This window comes from Xenopus laevis, chromosome 1L (genome assembly GCF_017654675.1).
Source record: "Xenopus laevis strain J_2021 chromosome 1L, Xenopus_laevis_v10.1, whole genome shotgun sequence".
NCBI classification, from domain to species: Eukaryota; Metazoa; Chordata; class Amphibia; order Anura; family Pipidae; genus Xenopus; species Xenopus laevis.
In genome coordinates this window covers 118,012,538-118,034,453 of record NC_054371.1, presented here as the reverse complement: position 1 = coordinate 118,034,453, position 21,916 = coordinate 118,012,538, and the positions used below count along the sequence as shown (strand labels likewise).

Genomic DNA, 21,916 nt, shown 5'->3' with positions numbered 1-21,916 from the left:
AAATACATTAGCTCTTGAGAGCAATGCTTTCCTTTACTGAGTCCACCTTTACTACTTACAGGCCTAGTCTGATCCACAGTGGTTACCACAGCGCCATGAGATTATGCTTCAGTGGCTTACCCTCCAACATTTCCATCTAAACGGAAAAGAATAAAAGGTAATATAAAGAACATAACTATACTTACATAGGAACAGCTTTACAATCTATGTATTTCATAAGTACACCTATTCTAATAATGTTAAAATATATGAGGTTATAGAAATTGCAACACAGATGACTAAATTAGAAAATAGCAGTTATCTGTCTGCATTACTATGTAACTGGATATTTTTTATAAGCATCCCTTGCTGATGTTTATTTGTATTATTTCCCATCTCTCTCATACTTATTATTGAACAGTTTCCTGTAGTTGTGTTATTACAGTAGCCCTTTATAGGGTATAACTAAAGCCCCATATTTGCCATAATATTAAATTAGTGAGAATGGGCCTTCTATGCACAGTACAGGGCAGATTTACATATGGTCGAATATCGAGGGTTAATTAACCCTCGATATTCGACTGCCGAATGTAAATCCTTCGACTTCGAATACCGATTTAGCGCTATTCCTACGATCGAACCATCGAAGGAATAATCGTTCAATGGAACGATTAAATCCTTCGAATCGAACGATTTGAAGGATTTTAATCCATCGATCAAAGGATTATCCTTCGATCAGGAAATTGTTAGGAAGCCTATGGGGACCTTCCCCATAGGCTAACATTGGCCTCGGTAGGTTTTAGGTGGCGAACTAGGGGGTCGAAGAATTTTTTAAAGAGACAGTACTTCGACTATCGAATGGTCGAATAGTCGAACGATTTTTAGTTCGAATCGTTTGATTCGAAGTCCAAGGTCGAAGTAGCCCATTCGATGGTCGAAGTAGCCAAAAAAACCATTCTAAATTTACTTAGTACGAGTGAAGGTATAGAGGAAAAAAACTTTGAATTTCGAATGGTCGAATATGGCTACTTCGACCATCGAATGGGCTACTTCGACCTTCGACTACGACCTTCGAATCGAATGATTCGATCGTTCGATCGTAGGAATAGCGCAAAATCCTTCGACTTCGATATTCAAAGTCAAAGGATTTTACTTCGACGGTCGAATATCGAGGGTTAATTAACCCTCGATATTCGACCCTAGGTAAATGTGCCCCTATGTGTTTCTCTAGCTGCTCCTGAGTCCAATGGGACATGGGTTGGGCAGCAATTTTATTTGTCTCCTTCTTCTATTCAGACCTTCTCCTGTTCATATTCCAGTCTTTTAGTCAAATCAATGCCTGGTTGCTAGAGTAATTTGGACCAGAGCAACCAGATTGCTGCAACTGCAAAATGTAGAGCTGCTGAATAAAAAGCTAAAAAAAACAAAAATAATAGAACATGAAAACCAAATGAAAATTGTATCAGAATATCATTCCCTACATCATTAAGGTTAATTCAAAGGTGAACAAACCCTTTTAACATTTTTCACTCAGAATCTTTGGCACCTTTAGTAAAGTTCTGCCTCGGCTTCCTCTAGTACTAGCCTGAGATTACTAAGCGTTTGGTAACATTCATCCCAGAGAAACAAAGCTTGCCTTTCAGTAGAGATGTCGCGAACTGTTCGCCGGCGAACTTGTTCGCGCGAACATCGGGTGTTCGCGCTCGCCGGAAGTTCGCGAACGTCGCGCGACGTTCGCCATTTTGGGTTCGCCATTGTTGGCGCTTTTTTTTGCCCTCTCACCCCAGACCAGCAGGTACATGGCAGCCAATCAGGAAGCTCTCCCCTGGACCACTCCCCTTCCCTATAAAAACCGAAGCCCTGCAGCGTTTTTTCACTCTGCCTGTGTGTGCTGAAGAGATAGTGTAGGGAGAGAGCTGCTGCCTGTTAGTGATTTCAGGGACAGTTGAAAGTTTGCTGGCTAGTAATCGTTTTGATACTGCTCTGTTATTGGAGGGACAGAAGTCTGCAGGGGTTTGAGGGACATTTAAGCTTAGGTAGCTTTGCTGGCTAGTAATCTACCTTCTACTGCAGTGCTCTGTATGTAGCTGCAGTGGGCAGCTGTCCTGCTTCTGATCTCATCTGCTGACTGCTGCAATAACAGTAGTCCTTGTAAGGACTGCTTTTATTTATTTTTTTGTTGTTTTACTACTACTACTACTACTACTACTATAAGAGCCCAGTGCTATTAGTCTAGCAGTGTTGGGGAGTGGGACTGGTGTGCTAATCTGCTGCTCCTAGTAGTTCAGCAGCACCAACTTTAATTTTTTTTTTTAATATTCATTTTTTTTTTATTTTACTTTTTTTATTTTACTACCGCTGTAGTAGTGTATAAGTTGACCTTTTAGGCATTATTTGCCCTGTAGGCATTATTTGCACACTGTTTTCTTCAACCCGCCATCGAGCTGTGTGACCTTGTTCACATTCTGTCTAAATATCCATAATATTACCGTCTCCAGAAAAAACACCGGAGTCACTTTTTTCAAGCAGCATTCATATATTTTACGTAATCCGTATCCACCGCTGTAGTAGTGTATACGTTGGCCTTGTAGGCATTATTTGCACACTGTTTTCTTCAACCCGCCATCGAGCTGTGTGACCTTGTTCCCATTCTGTCTAAATATCCATAATATTACCGTCTCCAGAAAAAACACCAAACAATGCCTACAAGGTCAACGTATGGCAGTTGTTTAAAGAGAACAGTAGATTACTAGCCAGCAAAGCTACCTAAGCTAAAATGTCCCTCAAATCCCTGCAGACTTCTGTCCCTCCAATACAGAGCAGTATCAAGCAGATTACTAGCCAGCAAGCTTACTATCATCTGTCCCTGAAATCACTAACAGCTCTCCCCCTACACTATCTCTTCCAAGCACACACAGGCAGATTTTTCAGATACATTTTTGCCCTTGATCCCCCTCTGGCATGCCACTGTCCAGGTCGTTGCACCCTTTAAACAACTTTAAAATCATTTTTCTGGCCAGAAATGTCTTTTCTAGATGTTAAAGTTCGCCTTCCCATTGAAGTCTATGGGGTTCGCGAACCGTTCGCGAACCGCTCGCATTTTTGCGCAAGTTCGCGAATATGTTCGCGAACTTTTTTTCCGACGTTCGCTACATCCCTACCTTTCAGTTACCTTTTAGTATGTTATAGAATGGTAATTTCTATTATTATTTCTTTATTATTGTTTCATGTTTTTTTTTTAATTATTTGCTGTTTTCTTCTGATTCTTTCCAGTTTTCAAATGGGGGTCACTGACCCCATCTAAAAACAAATGCTCTGTAAAGCTACAAATGTTCTATTATTGCTCTTTTTTTGTTACTCTTCTTTCTATTTAGGTCCTCCCCTATTCATATTCCAGTCTCTAATTCAAATCAATGCACAGTTGCTAGGGAAATTTGGACCCTAGCAACCAGATTGCTTCAATAGCAATCTGGAGAGCTGTTGCTTTAAAGGATAAATAACTCAACAACCACAAATGATAAAACATGAAAACCAATTGCAAATGGCCTCAGAATACCACAATCTACATCATAGTAAAAGTTAACTCAAATGTGAACAACCCCTTTAATGTTGTACTGGTGACACTTCTGCTGTCAGTCAGTAATAGCTCCTCTAGTTGCTGCTTTGTTGGAGTCCCCAGCAGTGAAGCTGTTAAAGCGCTACTTCCCCACCTCCTCTCCTCCAGGCTCCGGTTGCACCTCAGTGCCTGCCTTTCCCTCCTCCTCCTCCTCCTCCTCCTCCTCTCATCTTCCTTCTTCCTCGCCTCTGCTCTCTACTCTGTACTGGCTCTCTCCCCGGCTCTGTCTCCCTTTCTTCCTGATTTCTCCCTCTTCCTCTGGGCCATGGATGGGTAAGTTACTGGAAACATTCTCTGTTGTATTTCATTAGGGCTGCCAAAGCTAGAGCACTCATGTGTCATGTTTATAGCCAGAGATGGACGCTTCCCTCTCCCCCCAGCAGAATAGTCCATTAAACATCCCATTAGGGGTGGGTGGCTGCTCGCAGGGCACAGTTTCTACCAACTAACTGTACAGCCTATATGTACTTGTATATCTCTGCATGTATATTGTGATAGGCATAAAGAAGGGGTCGGTAATGTGGCGTGTAGATGTGTCTTCCATTCCTCTCAACGTACAACTTTGTGTCCAGACAGTTCGTAGTTTAAAACTTCTCAGTTGTATTAATGGTGACAGCTGGAAATCTTAGCAGTCCTGCACAGGCATTATCACAGACATATTGTAGTATTTCTCCTGCCCTTCCCTCCTAGAGCTGAGTCTGTCATTTTGTGAGGCTCTTGTTGGTTTTGATTATTCAGTGAGAGAGGAGGGGAAGAAGCCTCAGCCCAGCCCATCCCTGGTATCCAAACACACCTGTAAAGCTTCACCACCCAAAGGCCTGGTCACATACTGACTACTGCAAGTTGCTATAGGGCAGAGATCCCCAACCCTTTGAACCTATGAGCAACATTGAGATGTAAAAGGAGTTGGGGAGCAACACTAGCATGAAAAATGTTCTTGGTGTGATTGGCCATTTGGCAGCCCCTATGTGCATTGTCAATCTACATTGAGGCTCTGTTTGGCAGTACAGCTAGTTTTTATACAACCAAACTTGCCTCCAAGCCTGGAATTGAAAAATAAACCCCTGCTTTGAGGCCACTCGGATCAACATCCAAGGGGTTGATGAGCAACATGTTGGCAACAGCTACTGGTTGGGGATCACTGCTATAGAGATATAAGGTATACTGAAATATATCCACTAAGAAAAAAAGATAATGTGTATCATCTGATAACATTGTCTCTAAAAATGTCAGGGAGCGTAAATGTGAGAAATGTAGCTCAACAAGATCTTAGTGTTAAAGGCTGGATATCAGGTCAATTTCCTTATGCCTATCACTCTTCCTTTGCTGATAAAGACACAGAATCACATGGTCACGAGGCTTTGTTCCTTTTTTTTTTTTTATATATATGTCGCTTGATGATTTCCTGCTTGTAAAACGTTGCCTAGACTGTGTACTGCCATGCAAATAGACACAATTGCAATACAGTTATACAGTCCTTTATCTGGAAACCTGTTATCCAAGAAAGCTCTGAATTCCAGGAAGGCTATCTTCCATGAACTCCAAATGTTAAAAAAACCAATATTTCTCAATATAATGAAGCAGTATTTGATTCTTACTAAGATATAATTAATCTAATAATCAGAGGCAAGACAACCGTATTGGGTTTTTTGATGTTTAAATAATTTTTTTGGTAGACATTAATGTATAGAGATCGAAATTATGGAATGATTCCTCATCCTGAAAACCCTAGGTGCTGGAGTATCCTGGACAACAGGTCCCTTTCCAAAGATGTATCAAATTCAGAGGAAATGAAAAACATGTAGTACAAAATGTAGATGATTGTGAACTGAATGGATCTGGAACATCAAAACTGATTTGAAAATGAGATGAGAAACTTTTTGGTTGCAGAATATACATCGCTGGGGCCATTTTCTGGTTTTCTTTTTGGCTATGTCTCAAATGTCATTGATAAATTAATTTTTCTCTCTAACAGTAATCCTTTCTGCTTAGAAGCAGATAAACAAAGCAAATTACTCATGGTGTATATTTGCATCTGAATGCCTCAGAGAGAATGGAGACATGGATGAATCTGTTGAATCGATTTTGTAATTGCAACTGCCCTGTTCCTATTTGCATTCTACATCTAATACATCAGCCTTTTACTTACGCCAATGCACATCCACGCGTTAACACAAGTGCTATTATTACTATTAACTTTTTCTTGTGACAGATTTTACAGCTCTTTACAGAGAAGTTTATTTATACCAATCTCTGATTTATTGGAGCGTACACTCTAATTCCCTTTTGCACAGAAAGACAAATCGGTTGCATTACATGTACACTTGTATTTCAATAAAAGTGCAATTGTCCTAACTAGAAGGGTCCAGTTTAGATCTTACTAGATGATTGGTGATTCCCCAAAGTTAAAGTATTTATTATGACAATATGGGCTGACCTGCAACATATTAATACACTTGAATTTTCTATACATCTCAATGCTCCATTTGGAAGTATACTAGTAATAGCAACATAAGGATTGAAGTGCCAGATATCTGATTAGTTGACCCATAGGTAGACGTTGGCACAATATGAACAAAGACATGTATGACCAAATTGATTGATTTAATGCATTTCCTTGGGTCACTACATAAATTTGTGGGGAGCATTGAACAGTGAATTTCTTTGTTGCAATTAGTTGCACGTTGTGTCCGTTTGTTTCTTATGGACAGAACATGGTAAGACTTCTTTTAGTAAGTATAAACTGTTAAGTTAATTATACATGAGCTATCTCCCCAAAACATGCTGCTCTGCATAGTTGCTGCCATATACGATTTTTATAGCACAGGTATGGGATCTGTTATCCAGAATGCTCAGGACCTGGGGCTTTCCCAATAAGGGGCCTTTCCGTAATTTGGATATCCATACCGTATGTCTACTAAAAATCATTTAAATGTTTTTTTATTAAATCCAATAGGATTGTGTTGCCTCTAATTTATTTTTATTATTTTATTCCTTTTATTATTACAGGAAAAAAGGAAATCATTATTTCAATAATTACTTGATTAAAATAGAGTCTATGGAAGATGTCCTTTCTGTTATTTGGAGCTTTTTGGATAACAAATCTCATACCTGTCCCTATAAATAAAAGTGATTTTAGGAAATTCCTGGGATTTTGTTCCTATTTTTTGTCTCTCTAAAAAATTACGTGTGACCTAGCACACCATTGGTAAATAGGGCAAGTTGCACTCTGAGTTTGTTATTGGTGATATTAGAGATAGTGTCACATGCTTCTTTTTCCAACTGGCAGAGAAAGTAAAATTCAATGTCTTCCATCTAGTTTTTACAGATGAACAGGCACGGTATCTGTCTGTCAGGACACACACAGTACAGATTTTTCTGTAAAAAAAAAGGCTTACATGATATACTAGTATTAGAGATCCAGTTCTGTGAAAATGAGTTTACATTTTTACAGTAGTTGCATCTTGTGGTTGCAAACCAGAAGTTCCTCTGTGACAGTTCTTTCAGATTTGAAATATTAGTTGTGAAATCTTATTAAAAACTAAAGTTACATTTGTTGCACACTGTGCATTTTGTTCCATTGGCAGAAAAAAAGACCAATTTTGTCTGGTGGCTCTGACTGTTGATACAGTGTAAGACAAACAGCTGACTAACAGAGCTGTCTTTGCTGGGGAACACTGACTGCTGCAACATTGTATCAACAGTCAGAGCCACCAGGACAGGGAATAGGCAGTGACAGACAAACACTGCTTTTAATAGCAATACATATACAAATAACTTAAAAAAAATTGAAAATGTGTAATTAGGGATGCACAGAATCCACTATTTTGGATTCGGAACCCACGAATCCTTTGCGAAAGATTCGGCCCGAAAAACAAACTGACTCCAAATCCTAATTTGCATATGAAATTAGGGGTGGGAAGGCGAAAACATTTTTTACTTCCTTGTTTTGTTACAAAAAGTCACACGATTTCCCTCCCCACCCCTAATTAGCATTTGAAAATTAGGATTCGGTTTAGCTGGGCAGAAGGATTTTGCCGAAATCCAAATCCTGCTGAAAAAGGCCGAATCCCGAACCGAATATTGGATTCAGTGCATCCCTTTTTGTAATGAATGCATAGGGAAAAGTTGCTTAGAATTGTGTTTTCTTTTATTAGCCAAAAACATTTTTTTGGGGATTGAAATCCTTTAAAAAAAAACCCGTCTGCAAATGTTTTGCACTTTTTTTTGCCAAGATTATATTCCCAACATAATACATCCTTATATTAAAAATATAACATTAGAGGGATAGCCATTCATACAAACATTCCCCTTTAAAAGCAATTAGTTGAGCAAAACTATGTTGAAATATATATACTGTATGTTGCCCTACACATTTTGTACACTTTCCTCTTTCACTGATCTGTTTATAAGATGATAAAACAGTGCACTCAAATGCAGTTTGGACAGGCCCACAGGTGGTGCATGGGGAGATGGTCCTAAAAACTTTAAAGGAGAACAACAGTCATTTATATAAGTTAATAATCTTGGAGAGGCCTCCTTCTTGAACTTGCTTCACAGCACACCACTCCAAAACTGGCCCAATGTAACACAGTAAGGCTGATGGGCCAATACAGTGGCACTGAATGATTTCTTATTATTTTTATTTTAAAGCGTTCCAGTACCTGTTTTAAAGCAGGTAAGACAAATGGGGCAGTATTGAGGGGGACAGTGGTTTGATTCAGAAAGGTGCAAGGAGGCCTCTCCAGGGGAACTGACTTACATAAATACATTTTGTTCTCTTTTAAAGAAATGTACCCAACCAAGATATCTAGATGGAGGACAGATAAAATTGCCCAGAATCCCTCTTCTTCAAGCACTTCCTGCTGAGTCTGTACCACCACTGTTCTTGAGGAATAACATAAAACTATTCTTTATATAAGACACAAACAAAAAGTCACAGCTTTTAAAGGGGGGCTATAAATTAAAATGTTGTTTTTTTCTGTAGCTTTCCAGTGTGCTAGTTTAGGTATTACAGTATATGGTGGCTGTTGTCAGTGACCTTAGAAACCAGACAGTATCCAGATAGGACTGATCCCTTTGTAGCAGTCCTCATATTAGCAATTTGGATGACATGGGAAAGTTGTAAGTAGCAACTAGGCTTTTATTGCATCCAGTCTCACAAGCCTATAGATTTGCTATATATAAGCATCTTTATATTAGCAATAAATCAATTTGCTTTTTGGTTGCTTGGATCGCTGGTTTTGCAACCCCTCAACATGTAGGTAGCATACCTCCCAACTGTCTCGTTTTTGCTGGACGGTCCTGTTTTTGACAGCTCAGGACACAGTCCCGTATTGTTATTGAAATTTCCCGAGTTTCTCTTGGATCTCCTGCACTGATGCCAGAAAAAAACCCAGTGGGCCCAGACCCGCTCGACAGTGCCTGACCTCCCCCCCCTCTGCCCGATCACATCAAGATGAGTTGGTACGTGCCAGGGGCAGGAGAGGGATAGGGGGGGTTGCAACTGTGGAGGGGGGTTTGCGAATGGGGAGGGGGGCCCTTGGGGGTGCGGGGCCCTGACCTCCCCTAGTCCGACCCTGAATGTCTATGACCAGAAATTATATATATCTTTATAAATAAGATGTTGTTTATGTTCTCTGCTATTTTGTTCAGCGCTGGTAAATGTGTGCACTACAGGTGGTGATCTTTGTGCTGTGTGTCTTTAATAATTACGGAGAAGTCAGAGAGTAAACATGGTTAATTGATCTCTTCTTGGCAACCCCACATTTGCGTTTTTTACCGACTTTGCTTATAAAAGTTAAAGGGTTGCAGCTGCTCACATGCAACAACAAAATCATGAAAGGAAAGGTAAATTGTTCTTTGTTTTCTGCACACAAATGTGCTTCAGGGGAGAAGATATCGGGATTCAGCATGTTTGCCCAGTGAAAGAGCAAATGGAATGTGGTATGACTTCCAGACCCTTTCTAACAAGAAGTAATAGATCATACATTTTTATTCCTCAAAGTGCCAAGCTAATGAGGTGACACTGGATGCTGGTTTTGCGTCAAGCAAATAAAATAATTTTTTCATTCAGTAAACACATTGCCATGGACATGGGGTCCGACGTTAGTTCAACCCCCCCAACACCTCAGAAAGTGTAGCTTGTATGGAAAGCCAGTACGGTTGAAGCTCTGAGCAGGACCATAAAGTATGCAACAGTGTACCTTTACTGGAAAAAAGTTGAGGAGAGCTCTGGATTCATTCTGTGCAGCCTAGCCCAAGTGTAATATGCCCAATGGATCACGTAGAGCTGAAGGATTTATGTCTGGGATTAATAGACACTTTGTTGGGAAACTTGAGGATATATGTCCATTGAGCCTCAGTGAACATACCAACATCTTTTTTCCATGCCGGTCTGGATTTAATTGGTACATGCTTATTTAAGTGTTCACATATCGCTTTGTACAGGGTAGAAATTTTACATTTGGGTGGATCAGGTCTGATTAGAGCCGCCAGCGGGTGCTCAACGATTTGGAATGGAGAGGCTCTATGCCTGCACCCACATTCTATGTGGCTCCAGGTCCGCTGCCCTTCCCAGCACCCGGTTTTTCCACAGGGGAATTAGGGGGTCTAGTGCGTTAATGTGCATCATCGAAGATGCTTTGTGGAAGACAACTTTGGCTGAGTCCACAATTGGGTTGAAGTAACGTGTAACTCTTTTGGGCAAAGTGGTCAGCATAGCTTGTAGTGCAGTTTGGCCTTGAGGCAGCAGGGTTGCCCAGGAATTCTAGAGTGCCATGCATGGTTGACCGCTCACCAATTGTACCACCTGCAAACAGGCCCGGATTTGTGGAAAGGACACCTAGGCCCGGGCCTAGGGCAGCAGGATTTTAGGGGGGCGGCATGCTGCCCAACCACACCCACATTGGTTCAAAAACACTGAGGATGTGATGGAGATACAATAATTTTTTAAATTCCCATGCGCAAATCCCCATTGCTCCGGTCCAGATGATGAAAATTTGCACAAATAAAGGGGAGGGGACAGGAGCGACGAATGGCAGTGGGCCTAGGGGCACCCACTACGTAAATCCGGCCCTGCCTGCAAAATTTGCAGAGCCAGGTATAAAACATAAAAATCAGGGAGCGCTAAACTTCCCCCTACCTGTAGCCTCCTCAGTAATTATGAGGGAAATTTTTAGCAGTTTTGCCACAAAAATTATGCCCATAGACTCCAATGGGTTAAAAACACTGACGCACTTAAAAAAAAAATTGTTGTGTGTCAAAGAAAAATTCTGTTACCCATAGACTTCAATGCATTAAGGCGAATTTTTGACGTTTTTTGAATTTTCGTCGAAATGAAACAGGCTTTTTGCCGCTCCTGGTAACTGGTCACTCCATGCCACTTGAGGTAAAGTTCTCACCTGGCCTCATGGTAGGAGCGGCCCTGGAGTTTAGTTCTCCTTTAAACAGCATAACATATGTGGAATCGCTTACTAGCACTAGGCGTGTATGGCCGTAAACTAGATGGTAGGTATACTAATCCAATTGTAGATGGAGCGACTGACTCCCAGTCTGAGTGAGTGCCCCAGTTAGTATCTGCAGGCATGGGGACTTGAATAACAGTAAGGGGCCTTCCAGTTGTCCCTGAGCAATGAATGAGCTGTGGGATTGCAGCACATAGCCTGCACAGTTGCCTATTCAGGCTGAGTGTCCAAAGTCAACACAGCAGCTTTACCAGAGTATTAAGGGGAGTTACCAAAGATAGTGGGGTGCATGTAACCTGCTGGGATGTTAAAGCTTACCGGGTTGCTTAGTTCCTGCACATAGGTGAAAAACCAGGACTGGCGGTCAGCGACAACTAAGCCTGGACAGGTAGAGCATGGCATACTGTAGACCGTGGTCACAGAGATGGTTCTGGTGCTATCAGCAGAGGGGGTGCTCCTGATATGGGTGACTTTGTTGGTATTCTGTTTGCACGTTCGACTGCAAAGGCTGAGAAAAAGGCCAACTGAGCAAACTGCTCTATAAGTCAGGATTCAATAAATGCCTCCGGTGTGCCCCTCTCTGACCTCTCCGGGAAGCCGATAAACCTTAGGTTATTGTGCTGGAGACTGTTCTCCAGGTCATTCAATTTGGAGGAGAATGCAGCAATGGTCTGGTTGAGGTGGTGGACCCGGTCGGGTATTGGGTTGCATATATATTCTGCTGAGCTTACCAGAGCAGCCGTTCTGTTTTAGGAATGAGAGGTTGATCTTTATTTCCTCTGTCTTGGAGCAGATGAGGCTGGAACAAGATTCTTTAGATGAGCTGATCTCTACCAGTAAAGCTGGCCATAGACGCAAAGATCTGATCATACGAATCCAGGATTCGTACGATTTCGAACCGTGTGTGGAGAGTCCCGTCATTTATCGTCCGGCGGAGATCGGTCGTTTGGTCGATCTGACAGGTTAGAAAATTTCTGTCGGCTGCCGATAATATCTCTGCGTGTATTGCCGATCGTACGATTTTCAGTGGGAGACTGTCACTAGCTTTGGTTGGACATAGATATCGTACGATTGCTGTCAGGGGCAGAACATTGCTGATCTGTTCTTTAACTAATCTGACTGGTAAGACTTTGATCTGAATGGTTAGTGGCGGGTCGGGAGATGGGAAAGTCCGATCGTACGATGATTAGTACAATCGGATCTTTGCATCTATGGCCAGCTTAAGTCAGCCAGCGTTGACTCTGGAGTAGAGTTAGGTGACAGTGGTGGCTACTTTCAGTTGGGCCTGGTGCGGGAGCAGTGGCACCATTTTGGGTGCTTTGGGCCTCTCTGTTGTAGTGGCTCCCAGTTTGGGTCCAATGGCCCTGTGTTTAGATGGATGTTGCAGGTAATTATCAGCATTTTGCAGACCGGGTAGAGGAGCTCTTCTTGGCGCTAACATTCAGCTCTAGGCCACGCCCCACACAATATGTCTCTTTGAGAGACCAGGGCTTGCATAGGGGAACTTGAGAACTTTGTTTAAATGGGGTATTGTGGGAGATGTCTTTACCATTTTTTTTTTACCCTTTCTGGATAATGGTTTTATAGATACAATAACCTGCACAGTACAAAGTAAAACAAACATTACCAACAGTATTACAATGGAATCCCACTTTTCCAGTTTCCAGGGAGCACAAATAAAATCCGCATTAAATCCAGGAAAACGTAATATCTGGAAAGGAAAGAATGATGTTTACCTGTGTCCGACCTCAATTAAACCATTTTTCCAGGAAACCATAGTTTCAGGTTATATAAAATTATCATAATAATGGAGTAGTATTTGGAATGAATAGGAATGCAGGGAATCCAGGTTTGGTTCTAGATTTTGTTTAATCCCAGCACTTTTGCAGGAATTAGATATGGATAGTTATTTAGGGTGAGGTTTATGTTTTTGTAAACTTTTATGCATTGAACTGAGAACTGAGTAGTCAGTAGCACAAAGCTTTGTTCACAGATTATGCAAATCTCAAAATGTAATATGCAAATTAGGGCTTGTATTCCGTATTCTGCAAAAACCTTTTCTTGAAAACTGGGGATTTGGCCCATACCAGAAATTATGATGTTGGTACATCTTTAATGACAAAGTTAGTAATCAAGTATCTTCCAAAGGAACTTCCAAGTACTGTTATGCCTTAGCTATCCAATTATAATAGTGCCTAATTCTACACAAATAATCCTGTGGGGTGGAAAACAGGCCTGTCAAGTTAGTTAAATTTAAAAAAAATAAAAAATGATCACACTTGAAATTTATAGTGGAATGGTTTTCTGTTGGAAAGTTGTAACAAAACTGTGGTATTGGTTTTGTTGATGGCATGGCTGTCTCAGGTGCTACTCAAGTAACTTTGATCAGCTGGGTTCTGATCTAGTAATTGGTATGGCCGTGACTTGTTTTAAATGTGAAGTTCACCATCAGTCAAGTTGTTTTATCTTGTTTACATTAAATTATGACTATTGTAATGAAATAATATTTGTATATACATATTAATAAATATGAACAATTTGTCTTCATTATTTCTTTTGTTTATGTATTTTGTCCAGATGGTGGTGCAGTTTTGGTTTTAAAGCTATAATCACACCTTCATCTCTAATACATGGTTTTCAAAAATGAGTTCCAGAGTTGTACTGAAGCTGTAATGTAGTATCCATTGTATATCACTTTGTATCATACACCTGTCTCTCTCTACCAAATTTGTGTCTGTATAGGACTGTGCTGTAGGCACTGACAGACTGGCGTACTAACTTTTCAGACTTCTCAAACTATTTAGTAAATACATTAGCCCTAGAGGGGCAAATACTAGCATGTTTTTTCCCCTAAAATAAACTTGTATATATAGTTTTTAGGCCCTTACGCAGACGTTATCATTGGGTAACCCATCTCCATGAAGTTCATTTTAAAGGAATTGTTCAGTATAAAAATAAAAACTGGCTAAATAGCAGTAACGGAACTAGGTGAGGGCGGGCCCTGGTGCGGGCCGTGCAGCCGGGTGATTTTTTTCTGTGGCTGCAGCCGACTCCAGCCGGCTGCAGCGCGCGTGATCTGCCGGGGGGGCCCTGCGGGGGTGCAGGCCTGGCCCAGTTGCACCCCCTGCTCCCCCGGTAGTTACGCCCCTGCTAAATAGATAGGCTGTGCAAAATAAAAAATTGTTTCTTATATAGTTAGTTAGCCAAAAATTTATATATAAAGGCTGGAGTGACTGGATAAAATAGATAGGCTATGATAGATAGGCTATGCAAAATAAAAAATTGTTTCTTATATAGTTAGTTAGCCAAAAATGTAATGTATAAAGGCTGGAGTGACTGGATGTCTAACATAATAGCCAGAACACTACTTCCTGATTTGCAGCTCTCTTGGTTCCACTGATTGGTAACCAGGCAATAACCAATCAGTGACTTGAGGAGTGGGTCATTATTGTTTGCTTTTGACTGAGTTGATTGCTGAAGATCAATTGCACAGTAACTGAACAGATATGTCACATGTGGCCCCCTTAAAGTTGCTGTACTTTTAAGAATCAGAAGTAGTATGTGACTTTAGTTGCAGTTTCATAATTAATGCAAGAAAATATAAAAACTATAAATATTTCTTAATTAAAACAATAGACAAAGTATATTCAGTTCAAGCCATATTCGTTGAGCTACTGTTGATAAATGGTGAGTGACATGCTGCCCTCTTAAAAGCAAAATATGTTCCAGCGTTCAACACTCTTTGTACCATATTGCTATAGATTGTGTGTAGAGTCACTGTGGAAGGAATTATGCTAATTAACCCCTGTTAGCTCTTGCCAATTTTTACACTTCTTTGCATTAAAAGCCAGGCAATTGTTAGACTTTTTTGTGTTCTTTTACTTTGCAGCTATTTCCAGATAACCTTTATAAATCTTCCCAAATGTTTGTGTAACTTCAGCTACAAGATATGTTCCCCAGCCAATATTTATATTTTGCATAATTAGAGAACACACCAATACCAAATATAAATAGGTTTATAGAGAATTTTTACTTGTACAGACAGAAAAACCCACAGCAGTACAATACCAAAGGTTTATATGACTTTTTTGAAAGTTGTTACAAAGCTTTCTTATCTTTCACATGTAGGTACACAAGTGAAAACATCATAAATATGAATGGCAGGAATCTTCTAGGTTACACTACACAGAGTTACTGTATATGAAAAAGTTTGGTAATCCCTCTTAATTCCTTGGCGGTTTGTTTATCATTGGCTGAGCTTTCAAAGTAGCAACTTCCTTTTAATATATAACATGCCTTATGGAAACAGTAGTATTTCAGCAGTGACATAAAGTTTATTGGATTAATATAAAATATGCAATATGCATCATAACAAAATTAGACAGGTGTATACATTTGGACACCCCAACAGAGATATTACATCAATACTTAGTTGAACCTCCTTTTGCAAATGTAACAGCTAGTGTTACATTTAACAAGGACCCAGTCCCTGAACTAGCCACACAGCCCCACAGCATGATGGAACCTCCACCAAAATTGACATTAAATAGCAGGTGTTTTACCTGGAATGCGGTGTTCTTCTTCAACCATGCAAATCGCTTTTTGTTATGACCAAATAATTACGTTTTTGTCTCATTAATCCAAAGCACTTTGTTCCAAAATGACTGTGGCTTGTCTAAATGAGCTTTTGCATACAACAAGAGACTCTGTTTGTGGCGTTAGTGCAGAAAGGGCTTCTTTCTCATCACCCTGCCATACAGATGTTCTTTGTGCAAATTGAGCTGAATTGTAGAACGATGTAGAGAAACACCATCTGCAGCAAGATGTTCATGCAGGTCTTTGGAGGCGATCTTTGGGTTGTCTGTAACCATTCTGACAATCCTCCGCATATGCCGCTCCTGTATTTTTCTTGGCCTGCTGTGCCTGTGGCCTTCCTTTTCCTGATTACATTCCTTACAGTAGAAACTGACAGTTTAAACCTCTGAGATAGCTTTATGTAGCCTTCCCCTAAACCACAATACTGAGCAATCTTTGTTTTCAGATCTTTTAAGAGTTGCTTTGAGGATCCCATGCTGTCACTCTTCAGAGGAGAGTCAAGCAGAAGCACAACTTGCAATTGGCCACCTTAAATACCTTTTCTCATGATTGGGCACACCTGCCTATGAAGTTCAAGGTTAAGCGAGCTAATACAACCAATTTGGTGTTGCCAGTAATCAGTATTGAGCAGTTACATGCATTCAAATTAGCAAAATTACAAGAGTACCCAAATTTTTGTACAGCCAGTTTTTCACAGTTTTTTTATTTAGTTTCACACAACTGAACACTGCTTCACTAAAAATCATTGTTCAAAAAACACCCCAGTACTCCGATGTTCCTGGGAAATGAAAGACATACCACTGTTATCTTTTTTGTTGAAAGTGGAGTAAATTATTATGCAGACTGAGAGGGGTTCCCAAACTTTTTTCATATGACTGTACATAGGATTACATGTAGAGACTCACAATTCATCTTGTACACACATATTTTTAAGGCTGATATTTCAGATGCTGCAACCAACACACTGCCTGAGATTTATGTATAGAAAAAGCCTTCTAATGACAGAAATCTATATCTAATATTCATCACATTAAAATAAAGTTGTAAGGCTTGGCTACATAATACACAGAAACCGCAAGGCATAAAACCACATTAGTCATATGTATATTATTTGAATCATGTATAACCAAATATGCTCTACATCAAAGTGTAAGGTATCTCAGTACAAACGTAAAAATGTAAGTCTAAACTAGCTACACGATGACAAAACAAAGAATAGACAGTATTTAAGCCAACAGGAAAAGCTTCTGCCAGAAGCTGATCCGCTGGTTTAAGAACAAGCGCTTATAGACAGACTGGGTGGTGAGTAATCTCATGCATTGTATTGTTATACCATATCCTCTATTATGACAATAGATCTTTTTCTCATTTCTATTTCCATCATTATGATTACCTATTTGATTATTACTTATGTTATTTTTGTCTTGACTCGAATGTTATATCTATATCAATAAAATAAGTAAAAGAATATATTCTGTGTCGGACCCCATTTATAAAATAATTGTTGGTATTTCTCTGAATAAACAAAAACGACATTGTAGCACGACTTACATGAGTAGTATTACATATGTCTAATTGTAAAAACTGACACTAAGGGGCACATTTACTAAGTTCGAGTGAAGAATTGGAATAACTTCGACCATCGAATTGGCTACTTCTACCTTCGACTACGACTTCGACTTCAAATCGAACGATTCGAACTAAAAATCGTTCGACTATTCGACCATTCGATAGTCAAAGTAATGTCTCTTTAAAAAAAACTTCGACCCCCTACTTCGCCAACTAAAACCTACCGAGCAGCAATGTTAGCCTATGGGAAAGGTCCTCATCGATCGAAGGAATTTCGTTCCATCGATGGATTAAAATTCTTCAAATCGTTTGATCGAAGGAAATGTGGTAATTCCTTTGACTTCGATATCCGAAGGATTTTACTTCGACGGTCGAATATCGAGGGTTAATTAACCCTCGATGTTCGACCCATAGTAAATGTGCCCCTAACAGTAAGGGGCACATTTACTAAGTTCGAGTGAAGGATTAGAATAAAAAAAACTTTGAATTTCGAAGTTTTTTTGGGCTACTTCGACCATCAAATTGGCTTCGACCCCCTACTTCGCCACCTAAAACCTACTGTGCATCAATGTTAGCCTATGGGGAAGGTCCCCATAGGCTTTCCAAGGTTTTTTTGATCGAAGGAATTTCGTTTGATCGATGGATTAAAATTCTTCGAATCGTTTTTTCCTTCGATCGTTCGATCGAAGGAAATGCGGTAAATCCTTCTACATCGATATTCGAAGTCGAAAGATTTAATTGACCCTCGATATTTTACCCATAGTAAATGTGCCCCTATGAGTACAAAATATATACAGTATATCTTCAGAAAGTACACATTTTCAGAGTTTCAGAGATGCCAAACTGGACCCCCCTGTTCCGTCAACTCTCATGCAGGGAGATAGCAGGATTTGGGGGTGATGAGAAAAGCAATAATAATTGTAATTATTCTGTAGCATTTGTGGTACACACAAAAACAAATTGGATCCAAATTCACTCTCATTCTTTTCCCTCTCTAAAACAAATGAGCTTTAATCCATTTCAGTTGCTTGGCTTTTGTTTACCCTAATATGTAAAGGTGTGCTATTGGAATAACTTTGTCTCTGTATTACAGAAATGGGTTAAAACAGCAATAACTGTTATCTGTGTGAGGTGTCTTCTTTCATAGCAGGCGTGAGCAAGCGACGTTGTGTGTAGCATAACATTATCACTTTCAATTTTTAGTAAGGCAAGCTGTACACTAAAAATGGCATCTTGATGGAATGAGATATTCAAATAACATATATTCAGAAGTACATTTTTAAGCTATTATTAGGGTATCAGACAACTGTTCTGTCCGTACAGAACAGTGTATATTGGATTATGCCATGGTTGGTGTTTGATACCTTTTCTTTGTTATTTAAGAGATGGACAAGAAGGAAGTATTTGTTACCACTTACCATTTATTGAATGAAATCAAATTACTTCTTTCCTGAGGCAGGAGGACCCCGCTAGCGTGATGTGTTTATATGCAGGGATTTCAGTAAAATGTTCTCTATGGAAACCCAAGCAAGAATGCCCCCTGTGCATGCCATATACCTACCTTGGTCAGATAAGATGCTTTAATGGAGTAGTTCACTTTTACCAAATTTAGAATGCTCCAGACTGTGATATTATAAGACAATTTGCAATTGGTATTCATTTTTATTTTATTTTTGCTGTTATATAGCTTTTTGTCCAGCAGCTCTCCAGTTTGGAATTATATCAGCTATCTGGTTGCTAGGTACCAGTTACCTTAGCAACCAGACAGTGTTTAGAATAAAAAGCTAGACGATGAACAGGAGAGGACCTGACTATAAAGATTAGTAATAAATGTAAGACTACAATTGTAGCCTCACAGAGCATAAATGCCTTCCAGGGTCTGCAACCCCCATTTAAAAACTGGAAAGAGATACAAGAAAGCAAATAATTTAAAAACTATAAAAAAAAAAAGTCCAACGGAAACATGCTAAGAATAGTACATTTTTTAACGTAATAAAAGTTGAACTAAAAAACGAAAAATGAACTAATATTTTTAATTTGTTTTTAAAGTGAGAAATAAGAATAACCCTTGACCCCTGTAGTCCTGTGACTATAACTTGTGGTACACAATATATTATAACATAAAAACCTGTAACCATCTAGTCACTTGAATAAGGAATGCCTGACCATGCCAGTACTGTCCATTTTCAGCTTAAATTGCTGAAATGTGTGAGATAGGTCTTAGATGTATAATCCATTTCACAAGCAGAGCACATGAAGTAACTAATGACTTCACTATAGTGTTTTATTGCAGAACTTCAAGCACTACATATTTTGGCCAAACTAGCCTTCAGGTTACATTTGTTTTTGGGGCAAAAAATGTAGTGCTTGAATTTCTGCAATAAGTGAAGACATAATCTTCTTTGTCTGCTCTCTGGGTGAAATAGATTATTGATTACGGAAAATGAAGAATTTGTTGACTGATGAGGGACTTGCACTTTCATTAAAGGGAGCTGTGATCATAGACATTAAGTAGTCTTTATTTATGTTCTAGTGAAGTTGGCCCAGGAACTTAGAGTCAGGTTTGGGCCTACCAATTGTCCTCAGAGGCAGGACGCATGCCCCCCCCGATGATGTTAGAGAAGGGCTGGGTTGGGTATGGAAATATAAAGAACAACAGGCTGGGTCATATTCGAGTTCACAGAACATGAATTTGGGTTGGGTACGGGTCATCTCTGTTCCCTGTTTATAATGTGGTCACTTTAAGTTGTGCCATAATGTTCATTTCAATGGTTCCAATTTACTGCATGATTTAAAGGTTGTTGAGTGCACAACCCAAACATCATCTATATCATGTTACTTCACTGCTCTTCTGACCCAGTTTCTCAACATTCAGATAACCCTAATTCTTCATGTCCTCGCTAACGAGGTTCCCTACATACTTGAATTCAGTCTCCATCCTGGAGTATGGATCAAGTCTTCCAGGATAAATTATTGGGGTGATTTAGACCTATCCACTGAGAAAGCATCAGCCACATGCCTTGCATCTATAACACCTTCCAGAGACGATACCTGCCAGAGTCTTTTACTTGGTCAAACCAGATTTGCCTTTGGACTTTCCTCCTTATTCCCATCTCTGATTGCAGGTTTTGTAGTATTAGTGCTAGATGGGGAATTTTTGGTGGATTTGAAGCAATGCTTTACAAAAATTTATAGTGGTTGTCATTACTAAATTTGTTTCTATAAACCAATGCACAGGCTACTATAGCATGCCTTAAAATGAACATGTTGTTGGTCTTGCAGTCTAAAGATCACAGAAAGGGCAATTAGATTGTAGAACAAAAAATGGTTTTCAATGAACCTTTTATGTTCTTATCCTCTGCCAACCCCCCCTCCTACATGAAAATGCAGTTTTGCTGATGATTTAAAGGTTCATCGTAAAGTCAATTGCTTTTACTGCATACGAGCACTACATATGCACACACATACACAAACAGTCGAGCAATATCATACTGCATACCACATATATTTATGAATTCACTAGAATAAAATTCTAAAATTTGCATGGAGATACTTTTGATGTTGTAGTTTGCTATTTCACCAATGAGAATTTTTTGAGTTTGTCTCTAAAATAGTTATATGGAATACTGAAAACGGTTCATTGTTTTTCTAAATGCCCTTTAAAAATGTTAAGTATTTGAACAAAATGGACAGTATCTTGGTTCAGTGGGGACTTGTAGTAAGATATAATCATATATGAACAGTGGCCTGGAGGCTAATAAGTCAAGAAAATGGTAGTACCTGCAATGGGCAAAGTTATACAATAAAGTGGAGGAAGTCTGGAGAATGCACTATATGTCCACTATCCACAATAAAGTAATTTCTAAACATGATAATGTATGGGCAAACAAGGTTTATAACTTTCCTACCACCCCCACCTAAGAAGTGGTTGTAAGGAAAAGTAGTGATTACATTTATCAGGCTTCTGCATGGTTTTTTAAACTCGATTATTAATAAATATGTCCCTTTGAGTAAAATAGATATTTTAATATGCCCTTTGTATTCAGTGATCTGAATAGATGATTTGTCTACAGCAAAACACACCTAAAGGTGGTGCAGTGGATAGCCTTGGGTTCTAGTTTTGATTCTGGTCAGGGACCACTGTGTGTTCTCTATCTGTTTTGGGTTTTTTTCCAGGTACTCTGGGTTTTCCCACACCTTCCAAAAACATAGTAGTAGTAGTAGTAGTAGTAGTAGTAGTAGTAGTAGTAGTAGTAGTAGTAGTAGTAAAAGTAGTAGTAGTAGTAGTAGTAGTAAGTTAAAATTGACCATAATTTGTGTTAATGTGATGAGAAGCATAGATTGTAAGTACCAGAGGGACTGATGAAAATAATGTATAGTCTTTGTAAAGTGCTATATAAAAGACAATCCTGAAAATCTAGTATTGAGAATGTTATGGTGAAATCTATAGTCTGGTTATATGCCAAAAAAACACAAGTAATGTCATTGTAAAGCTGGAATTACCATCATCCAAGAGTAGAGGATGGTGAAAAAAAAGCCCATCCCAAAATCTGCACAATAGCATTTTTGCTTTACCCAACCTGCTGGAAGCCTCTATGCTGTACCATTGTAAGTAGTGATGGGCGAATTTATTCGTCAGTCGCGAATTAGTGGCGAATTCCCACGATTCGCCGGCGAATAAATTCTCGAA

At 39.5% G+C, this 21,916-nt stretch overlaps 1 protein-coding gene across 2 annotated transcripts in view; it reads left to right on the top strand.

Annotated features, from left to right (window-relative positions):
* The first annotated feature begins 3,771 nt into the window (after positions 1 to 3,771).
* The window catches only part of ptbp3.L (polypyrimidine tract binding protein 3 L homeolog), a 98,710-nt gene continuing 80,565 nt past the window's right edge, over positions 3,772 to 21,916 (top strand). The window contains exon 1 of one of the 2 annotated variants that reach the window (XM_018256397.2): positions 3,772 to 3,868. Coding sequence is in view for 1 of the 2 variants with exons in the window: in XM_018256403.2 (XP_018111892.1) it covers positions 3,865 to 3,868 (4 nt within the window). In the remaining variant the exon portion in view is untranslated. The remainder of the gene's footprint in view (positions 3,869 to 21,916) is intronic. The other variant, XM_018256403.2, reaches the window with a different exon arrangement.